Source organism: Carettochelys insculpta, chromosome 19, assembly GCF_033958435.1.
Source record: "Carettochelys insculpta isolate YL-2023 chromosome 19, ASM3395843v1, whole genome shotgun sequence".
Lineage (NCBI taxonomy): Eukaryota > Metazoa > Chordata > Testudines > Carettochelyidae > Carettochelys > Carettochelys insculpta.
The window spans coordinates 27148483-27158663 of NC_134155.1; the positions used below are offsets into that span (position 1 = coordinate 27148483).

The window sequence follows — 10181 nt, forward strand, 5'->3', positions numbered from 1 at the left end:
AGCCAAGAAAAGGTTTAAAGTGTGGGCCCCCTGAATCCTGTGAGGTGAGCTCAAATCTCAGTGGGAAATCTGGGTTGTTTACTGTAAATCCCTTCCTGTGAAACAGCTGGGTTTCTACATGCGCCTCAGTGAGGGCTTCTTCCTCCCGGTTGATGAATGAGGGCCCCAGGAGCTAGGTTTCTGTTTGAGCTGGTTCACCAATATGGCTGCGATAGGTTGGGCCCCTAGAATGTACCAGTCTTCTTAGCCGTGCAGAGTCTTGCCTCCACTTTGCAGCCGAAACTAACAAGCCAAAGAATGCGACAGTAAAACCCTGACCTCCACCTGCAGAGTCTTGCAGTCTTTCACCCACTCCCACTTTCTCCCTGCTCTGCTCACAGCACCACTGACGGGTGTGGAGCACAGACCACGACGGCAGTGACTCCTCACTCAGGGCATGGTCGGTAGAGTGGGGTTGCCCTCCTGCACAATAAGGCAGCCAATGCTTGGTTGGTCCTGCACCAAAATGTCAGCAAGTAGTAACCAAACCACCCGACTCGCTCACCCAGAGAGGAGGGGTAACAAACAGACGAGTAAGGTCTGGCTCGTTCCATCTCTTCCTTTCTAGACACCTGACAGCAGCAGAGTTATTTCCCTGGAGGTAATCATTAAACAGCCCAGCTGCGCGCGGGCAGGGAACTCAGGGCTCTGATGAGTGCGACTCGCACTGAGCAGAGGCAGGGAAGGACCATGGCCGGCTTGAATCTCCGCAGCGTTCTGGTGACCGGGGCCAATCGAGGAATCGGCCTGGAACTCGTCAAGCAGCTTCTGAGGAACTCCAACCCACCGGAGTGGGTCTTTGCCACCTGCCGGGACCCAGCGGGAAAGCAAATGCAGGTGAGAATGGGGCAAGGGGGATGGAGGGGAAATTGGAGCCTGCCAAGGAGCTTCCAATTTCGCAGCACTCACGGCCCAGACCCACACGCTGGCACAGACTGTGCCTGCAGACACTACTCTGGCTGGAAGGTGTGGAGCTGCATCCAAACTATCTCTACATCCGGCAGCTTGAGTCCCAGAGCAGTGAGGCCGTGGCAGCATCGGCTGGGCCTGAGGTAACTGCCTGGGGGCTGTGGACCAGCTCTTCCAGCATAGGTTAATAGTGACTATAGCACAGCTATACCCAACCCTGTCAGCCTCCAGGGAGCCCACATCATGAGTCTGACGCTTCCCTTGTCTGCCACTGCCTCAGGTTCTCTGTATTCTCCTCTCTGCTCCCACGCCCACCCTGGAGAAGTGCAGGCTCTGAGTAACTTCGGGGTCGTGGCCTCTGCTCCTTCTGCAACTGACAAAATCCCCACTCGCAACCAGCTCATGAGAGTTTGTGACACTGCCAGCCCCCAGCTGCTGGGAGTGGACACCCCTTACCACTCTCGGGGAACTGCCCTCCACCACCTTCCTCCCACTCCCCATTAGTGATGGGGAAGTGATTCGTGTCCCAGACTCTATCGCACTGTTAGACAACGGCTCTGTAGATTCTCAGGGGGAGTTAGAAGCCTCCTATTGCCCCAGAACCTCAACACAGGATGTTCCACAAAGAGGCTTGGTGGAGGAAAGCAGTGAGACATTGACTCCCTGCCAAGGGGCAGTGAGGATCTGGACTCTGCCCAGCCTGCCCCTGGGGGTGAGCCCAATGTCCATAACCATTAACTTGATTCCTTTTCAGGAGCTGCAGAACCTGCAGGCCAAACATCTGAACCTGGTGATCAATGCACTCGGTGGGTGCCCAGGCCCTGAGCTGAAGTTCCCTCTCCCTGCATCACAGTCTTCCCGTTCCTGACCCCCTCCACATCCCCCACTCCCAGGATCTCCCGAGCTCAGTGAGGAGAACAGCCAATGGTCGCTGAGAGGCTATGAACACCTTACTCAGACCCAGGGGAGGCAGGCGTGAGTGGAAAGTCCGGTGGGGTAGGTTGGCTCTGGAGAGGCTGGAAAGCCGCAGGACCACCACGTGGCAGGTCCCTCCTGTGAGAATCACACATGGGCAGGTCTGTCCGGCTTTCCCACCTCCGGGATGGAGCCCTGCATGTGCAGCTGGGGAATTATCTCGCCTACAATGCATCACAAGCAATTTTAAATCATCCACTTCCTTTGCCTAAGTGAGATCAACGCCACATGTACAAAGTAATCACGAACTCCAGCACATTTACATTTTCTAGGCTGCTCAGATATTCCAAGGAACTGATCAGAACTGGCCTTTCCTCTTGTTGCTCCAGCACCGCTCCCCATCCCTGGCCCCAGCAGCAGCCCCCACCCCCCCAACTCCCTTCCCCAACCCCTCTCCCACCTCTGACCCCAATGGAAGAAGCCCCCTGGCCCAGGGGGCTGAGCTCTGGTGGGGGTGACATGAGAGAGGAGGAATCATGTAGTTGACGCCCTGCTCTATGGCTGCAGAAGTCAGAGACCCAGCCAGCATCAAGGCAGCAGCAGCCAGAGTTGAGGCACACCTGAAAGGCTCCGGGCTCAATCTGCTGATAAACAACGCTGGGATATGGAAGTTGAGCACGCTGGAGTCAGAGACACCAGAGGACATGGCCCTGGTGTACGCGACCAACGTGACAGGGCCCTTGCTGGTGACCCAGGTAAGGGCCCTGACGGAGAGCGTGCTGCCAGATTCATGAGGGTTTGGTTGTGCTTGGGCCAGGGATCCTCCCTTCCCTGGGTTTGGGTAACTGGATCAATGTGGGGGCCTTGGCTGGTAGCACCAAAGGCTGCAAGTGCTTTATGGGACTTGAACCGCTCAGAAATGAAACCTCAGCCCCAGATCCCTGCAGTGCTTCAATCCCTCACTTTTGGGCAACCGGAGCATCAGTGCAAGGACAGTGCGATGCACGAGGCCCCAGTTACCTCACATGAGAGACTCTGTCTCTCCAATCCCAACATTATGTGTGGCCTTAAGTGGCCTCTCTCCAAGTCCCCCAGATGGGACCCTGCTGGCAGAGGGGTACCTGTCTCCTCAGGGGCTGAGAGTGACTGCAGCGTGCAGCTGTGAGACGCTCTCTGGCAGCCCAGGCTGAGGCTCATGAGTGCACTGCCACAACCAGGAGCTGGGGGGCCTGGGAACCAGGAGGGAGGAAACGTGCCCTTTCTCTTTGACAAAGAGTCCCCAGTGGGATGAGCAGCAGGAAGGGGCTGTCAGGACTTTTTTACTCCTTTACCGAAGGCACCGAGTGCTTGTGAGCATCTGTCTAAGGTCCCTGGGCCCCCTGAGCAGCTTGTGATGCCCACGAGTGGGGGGCCTAGGTCCGAGCGCCGACAACAGTCTGGGTGAGGGAGGGGCAACTGGGGCCTGCTCCACCCCATGCCCTGCCCTGACTTGGCCTTCTCCCCTGACGCCCCACCCTCGCTGCACCCCACTTAACGCCTCACTCCCACTTCAGCCCCACCCTGAGGGAATTTGTGTGTCAGTCACACGAGGAACTGGAACTAACTCGACAGCCCAAAGAATGAGCTTCCCTGTGCGCTCACTGCAAGCCCTTCTCGGTGCTGGTGCTCAGCAGAGGGATGGCCCCCGGGTGGGCTCCCCTCGGCTGCCTTGCGAGCAGCAGGCCTGCTGACCCTGCACATGGGGGAGCAGAAGGGGCTGGGGAGCAGGACAGGGTCGGAGGGCTCCACACTGGGGGGGTCTGTCAATGGCCCATGTGCAGGGCCCCAGTCCAGCACAGGCCAAGGAGGCAGGGCTTGTGTGGCCAGAGGCTGGGGGTTCTGGCACCGGCTCCGGACCCAGCACAGACAAGTTAGCTTCACTCTAAGGGCCTGGTGTGGGAAGGGGCCTCACAACAGGGGCAAGAGATTCTTCCAACCCCTGGAGGGGCTGTGGGGAGGCTCTGTGCTCTCCCTGACCCTGATCTTTCCACTCCTCTCCCCCCAGACCCTGGCTCCTGGCCCAGGCAGAACCTGGGCTCTTTCTGGGTAACTTGGACCCTTCCACCTGTCCAGGGTAGGCAGGTGGGTGAGCGGCATCCAGCCTCAGTCCTTAATTCTCGGACTTTCCAGCCAGGACACAGTGGGGGTCCCCACAGGTGTACACGTAACTCTTACCCTGCCCTGGATCTGGCTTTCAGCCTGGCCTGGGCAAAGCCGCCTTGCTGAAGAGCTGCAGCTGAGCCATGGTCAGACCCATGTGGGCAGCTTTGGGGAGCCACAGACCCCCCATCAGCCCTGAGTGGGGACTCTGAAGGGAGGAACATGAGTTGAGGATCACTGTTGGCCCCCACCTGGACATGAGAAGGGTGCATGGCTCCTCACAGCTACCTTGGGGGGGCTTCTACTTCTGGCCTGGCCGGAGGCTGGGCGTAAGAAGGAAAAGCACTGAGCCACTCCATTCTGGTGCCCTGCCTCACGAGCATGGTGCTGTTCCTTTTCTGACCCCACGGCTGCTCTGCTCTCCCCACTGCCCAGGCCTTCCTGCCCTTGCTGAAGCAGGCTGCCCAGGGGAGCCCCCAGAGAGGGCTGAGCTGCAGCAAGGCGGCCGTCGTCAACATGTCCAGCGAGGCTGGCTCCATCCAGAATGTCTACACCTGGCATCTGGGACACCTCATCTCCTATCGCTGCAGCAAGGTACAGGGCACACCCAGCAGGGCCTGACTGCTGCCTGGGTTTGCTACTGCACAAATTCATGTCACTCGGTGTGTTCCTCGTGCTCCCTTGTCCTACTGCCACCACTCCAGCCTCCAGTGCTGTGCTGAGCAGGACCAGCAGTTTTTGTCTGCCTACAATTCACATGGGGCTCAGATCAGAGCTCCCATCTGGTGAGGAAGATTCTGTTGTGCCTGTACCCCACTGGAGAAACCCCCACACTCTGGTGGGGAGGAGCAGCTCAGCTCCAGTCTAGCCAGTTTCAGCTCAGGGAAGGGCCACGGTAGACCTATGAATTCTACCCACTCCCAGGGTCAACATATCTCATTTAGAGACTGTGATGGGGTTCTGGGGTCCCCCAAGCTCTGCACCCTGGCCATAGGCAGGAGAGTCTCTCACTTAGCAGGAGAACAGCAGGTTTATTAGCCGACAGGACACAGCATCGTACAGAGGAGTCAGTGCAGCAGGCAGAGACAGCCAGTCCAATCCATGTTGGGGAGAGGAGGCCCCGAGGGGCCCCCAGAGCCGGGGCCTGGCCCCCTCCTTTGTCTCTCTCTCCCTCAGCCCAGACTAACTGCTTCCTAACTCCCAGTTCCAATTCAAACCCCTCAGGCTCCACCTCCTCCTTTGTCTGCAGTACAAAGGTGTTACCTGGTCGTCAGGGTTATCCTCAGCAGGAGCCCCACACCCTCTGTGAGCCACACACACACACACAGGTATCCCCCACTCCATCACAGAGACCATCCCCAGTTCAACTCAAGGGGACCAGATGATCACTGCACCTGGTGAAACTGTGGGGGAACCCAAAGGAGCATCGATGTCACATTTCCACTTTCCCCTCCCAGCCCAGATCCTGCATAACTGTGCACTTGTCACAGCTCACTAGAGGCCTCTCAGCATCAGTGGCTCATCAAGGTGCAGCTACACCTGCAGCTCTGTGGCTTGCTGTCCTCATTGAGCATATCAGAGAACGCAGCTCATGCTAGCGATTTCTTTTCACTAGTGCTTCCTACAGGCTGAGCACTTGGGCAGCCATCCAGGAGAAATTCAGTGCAGGCCAGCTGATTAGCAGAGCACTCACAGCTGGCAGCGAGTGTTTCTATTGGCGGTGCCCATCTGCACATGCCTTGGTGCACATAAAATTTATTCTGCACATGGAAAGACGAAATTAAAAGGAACGCTGCGCTCACCCTTTTGTCTGCCTGTCCCATCCCTCCCTTCAGGCCGGTGGGTCATTTCCTACAGGGCTCACTGCCTCCCCCACACTCTGCTGTCTCTGCTCACGGCGTCTCACCCACAGGCTGCTCTGAACATGCTCACCAAGTGCCAGGCCTTGGGGTACAGCAGAAACGGGATCCTGAGTGTCGCTCTCCATCCTGGCTGGGCACAGACAGACGGAAATTCCGGCTCCATGCAGGTAGCACCTCGCTGGGAGAGGCCAGTGGTAGCCGTGTGTTGTGGCAGATGTTCATTGTCGGGGTAACTGCTATGCTGGAACCCATCCTGCCCTCCAGCGCTGCTCTGCACAGAGGTATCATGTCCCATGCAGATGCCATCAGGGATTCAGTGCTGTGCCCTGGGTTTCCAGCCTCCTGCTGCCACTTGCTTGGTTCCTCAGGCTGCTGGCAGCTGAGAGTAGAATTGAACAGAGCTGCTGCTGCTGCTGCTGCTGTGGGGTTTTTATGGGCACCAGCTCACAGGTACTTGGATGGAGTCATGTCTGTGATCTCCACCCAGAATCCTCATGAACCCCAAAGCCCAACACCCAGCCTGAACTTTGGACCCTTTCTATACCCCACTCCCAACCAAGAGCCTAAACCCACTCAAGAACCCCAGCTCAGAGCCTGGGCCCCCATCCAATGCTCTTCACAGATCAGGACAGCTCCCGGACTAATGCGATAAGTGATGCACTGTGGGATGAAGGTGGACAGCCTGTGGTGGGGAAAGAACAGGTTAGGAGCTATCTAAAAAAGCTAAACGTGCATAAAATTATGGGCCCAGACCTAATTCATCCCAGGGTTGTGAGGGAGCTGGCGTATGTCGTTGACGAACCCTTGGTCCTTATCTTTGAAAAGTTGTGGAGATTGGGAGAGATCCTGGATGATTGGAAAAAGGCAAATGTAGTGCCCGTTTTTAAAAAAAGGGAAGAAGGATGATCCAGGAAATAATAGGCCAGTCAGTCTTACATCAGTTCCTGGAGAAATTATGGAGGGGCTCCTCAAGGAAGTCATTTTGAGGCACTTGGAGGAGGGGAGAGTGATCAGGAATAGTCAGCATGGGTTCATGAAGGGCAAGTCAAGTCTGACCAATCTGACTAGTTTCTACGATGAGATAACTGGCTCTGTGGATAGGGGAAAATCAATGGATGTGATTTATCTTGACTTTAGCAAAGCTTTTGATACGGTCTCCCACAATATTCTTGTCAGCAAGTTAAAGGCATGTGGACTGGATAAATGGATGGTAAGATGGATAGAAAGCTGGCTAGGTCGGGCCCAGAGGGTAGTGATCAACGGCTCGATGGCGGTCGGTTTCTAGTGGAGTGCCCCAAGGTTCGGTTCTGGGTCCTGTTCTGTTCAACATATTTATCAATGACCTGGTTGAGGGCTTGGATTGCACCCTCAGCAAGTTTGCGGATGACACTAAGCTAGGGGGAGAGGTAGATATGCTGAAGGGTAGGGACAGGGTCCAGAGTGACTTAGACAAATTGGAAGACTGGGCTGCAAGAAATCTGATGAGGTTCAATAAGCACCAGTGCAGAGTCCTGCACTTGGGCCGGAAGAATCCCAAGCATTGTTACAGACTGGGGTCAGACTGGTTCAGTAGTAGTTTTGCAGAAAAGGACCTGGGAGTTGTAGTGGACGAGGAGCTGGACATGAGTCAACGGTGTGCCATTGTAGCCAAGAAGGCTAATGGCATATTGGCCATGTCTGCACTAGCCAAAAACTTCGAAATGGCCATGCAAATGGCCTGCTTGAAGTTTACTGATGAAGTGCTGAAATACATATTCAGTGCCTCTGCCAGTCCGCTGTGGGCGGACGCAGCACTTTGAAATTGACGTGGCTCGCCGCGCACGGCTCGTCCAGGTGGGGCTTCTTTTCGAAAGGACTCTGGCTACTTCAAAGTCCCCTTATTCCTATGAGCAGATAGGAATAAGGGGACTTCGAAGTCGGCGGGGTCCTTTCGAAAAGGAGCCCCGTCTGGACGAGCCGCCCGGCGGCGAGCCGCATCAATTTTGAAGTGCCATGGCCACACGCATGCTAATGAGGCGCTGACTATGTATTTCCGCACTTCATTAGTAAACTTCGAAATGGCCAGTTGCATGGCCATGTCGAAGTTTTTGGCTAGTGTAGACACGGCCATGATGTTGCATCAAGAGGAGCGTTGCCAGTAGATCCAAAGAAGTGATTGTTCCTATTTGTTTGGCTTTGGTGAGGCCACATCTGGAGGACTGTGTCCAGTTGTGGGCCCCCATTTACAGGAAGGATGTGGATACACTGGAGAGGATCCAGAGGAGGGCGACCAAAATAATTAGGGGGCTGGAGCATGTGACCTATGAAGAAAGGTTGAGGGAATTGGGACTGTTTAGTCTGCAGAAGAGAAGACTGAGGGGGGACTTGATAACAGCCTTCAGCTTACTGAAGGGAGGCTGCAAAGAGGCTGGAGAGAGGCTGTTCACAGTGGTTGTGGATGGCAGAACACGGACCAATGGTCTCAAGTTGTGGTTGGGAAGGTCCAGGTTGAACGTTAGGAAAATCTTTTTCACTCGGAGGGTGGTGAAGCATTGGGATGGTCTCCCCAGGGGAGTAGTGGAGTCTCCATCCCTGGAGGTGTTCAAGCCTTGCCTTGACAAAGCCCTGGCTGGGCTGATCTGATGGGTTTGGTCCTGCTTAGAGCAGGGGACTGGAGCTGATGGCTTTTTTAGGTCTCTTCCAGGTCTATTGTTCTATGATTCTGCAGTTCTATGATCCTCATGCCCACCCCCAGTCCTGAGCACTTTCCCAGACCCAGAGCTCTCTTCTGACAACCCAAATCCCTCATTTCCAGCACGTCCCTAAAGCCCGAACTCCCAGCCAGCACCCTCTCACTCCTGCACCCCAACCCTCTGCCCCTCCCTCCCTCAGATCCCTCGGCCCCACTTCCACTACATGAATTGTGTTATGTGCACCAGGGTGAAGTTGATGGGTCATGCTACAGCTGCATTTTACACACCCTTCTGCCTTGGTACACACAAGAAAATTCATGCCACTTGGGAGGGAAAGTTCAAGGGAACTCCAGCTGGGCCAATGGCTGAACTGGGCCCTGCATCTGGGCCCCTGGTGTCCTGGGTCTCTCTCAGAGCAAGTTCCCCCCTCACTCTGCTTTCCTCCTTGCAGACCCCACAGACAGTGGATGAGAGTGTCCAAGGGATGCTGCATGTGCTCTCCACGCTCTCCGAGAAGGACAACGGGGCATTTGTGAACTGGGAAGGGAAAGTTCTTCCCTGGTGAGATGCTCCCAGCCCTGCCCAAGGAGCCCCAGGCCTGTGACCACGCTATCAGTCATTCCTGTGGCCTCAATAAACCCACTGAGCTAATGCAGCAGCCCTGAGCCTTGACTGAGCCTAGTCTGGTCTGTCCTGTCCTGTCCTGGAAGCCACCAGCTATGCCCATCTGTAGCTGCCGTTTCACCGTTTGTTCCTCCCCTCACAGCCAAAGCCCAGAGGTGGCCTGTGAGGGAGGAGCTGGGGGTAGCTATCTGGGAGGGGGTGACTGGGGGTGGCAGCCAGGGTTGGGGAGAACACCCAGGACCTCACTGTTGCAGGGAAGAGGCCCAGGGAGAGCCCATGGGCAGTGACACCCCTTCCCGCACACTTGTACATTATATTGAATTAGCCACCCCAAGATATCCTGCTGATACTACCTCAGCTGGGCCAAGAAGCCCCTGTTCCCAAATCCCACTGGGACTGGGTGGCCAGGAGCCTCTGGATACACTGGATCTCTCTCTTCATGTGTCTGTCATACACGAGGAGTCTCTGGGCACAGCTGAGACAGACAAACCAGGGCAAATTGCTTAGAACAGGGTGCAGAAGTGTGGGCCGGGACCGTGCACCCCCTCGGAGGTGGAGCAAGCTCAAGACCTCTCCAAATCTCGGCGCTGCCTGGTTGTGGGCAAGGAATAGTCTACGCAGGGCCCAGTCCTCCGTAACAGGGCTGCATGTGGGCAGAATATGGGCCCTGGCCCTGGGGCAGGATTGGCCACGTCCCACAGGGGCAGTCAAGGTATAAGCCCCAGCCCTAGGTCAGGGCAGGGCTGCAGTTCATTAGTCAAGCTCAGCCCCTATTGCAGGGCAGGGCGCACACAGTCTGTGTAGAAGTCCTGGCTCTGGGAAAGGGCTGGGTCGCCTTTAATCAGCCCCAGTGCCAAGGTATACATGAGCCCTGGCCCCAGGACAGGGCAGAGCAGCAGTTAATGAGGCTCGGTGTTGCGTTGCTGGGCTGAGCCCACGAACCATGTGAGCCGTAGCCCTGGGGCAGGGCTGAGCAGGTCAGACAGTATGCCAGTGAGTTTCCCCTGAAGCGCCAGCAAGG

The 10181-nt window shown here is 56.2% G+C and overlaps 1 protein-coding gene across 2 annotated transcripts; it reads left to right on the plus strand.

Moving 5' to 3' along the window:
* The first annotated feature begins 589 nt into the window (after window positions 1-589).
* On the plus strand, window positions 590-9186 carry LOC142023150 (C-signal-like). Of its 2 annotated transcripts, none has more exons than XM_075013818.1 (6): window positions 590-876; window positions 1703-1754; window positions 2431-2618; window positions 4438-4596; window positions 5915-6031; window positions 8988-9186. In XM_075013818.1, exons 1-6 carry the CDS (start codon window positions 691-693, stop codon window positions 9099-9101), a joined length of 816 nt encoding a protein of 271 aa, XP_074869919.1. In that variant the 5' UTR covers window positions 590-690; the 3' UTR covers window positions 9102-9186. The 2 variants fall into 2 exon arrangements, with proteins under 2 accessions (XP_074869919.1, XP_074869920.1); XM_075013819.1 differs by having other exon boundaries at window positions 5915-6145; window positions 8988-9111.
* Window positions 9187-10181: the final 995 nt, after the last annotated feature.

What these genes read in the sequence shown, in the direction of transcription:
- LOC142023150 (XM_075013818.1), top strand. Translation starts at nt 691, where the DNA reads ATGAGTGCGACTCGCACTGAGCAGAGGCAGGGAAGGACCATGGCCGGC. An exon ending in CCTGGTGATCAATGCACTCG is followed by an intron (nt 1,755 to 2,430) that starts GTGGGTGCCCAG and finishes CTATGGCTGCAG; the next exon opens with AAGTCAGAGACCCAGCCAGC. An exon ending in GGCCCTTGCTGGTGACCCAG is followed by an intron (nt 2,619 to 4,437) that starts GTAAGGGCCCTG and finishes CCCACTGCCCAG; the next exon opens with GCCTTCCTGCCCTTGCTGAA.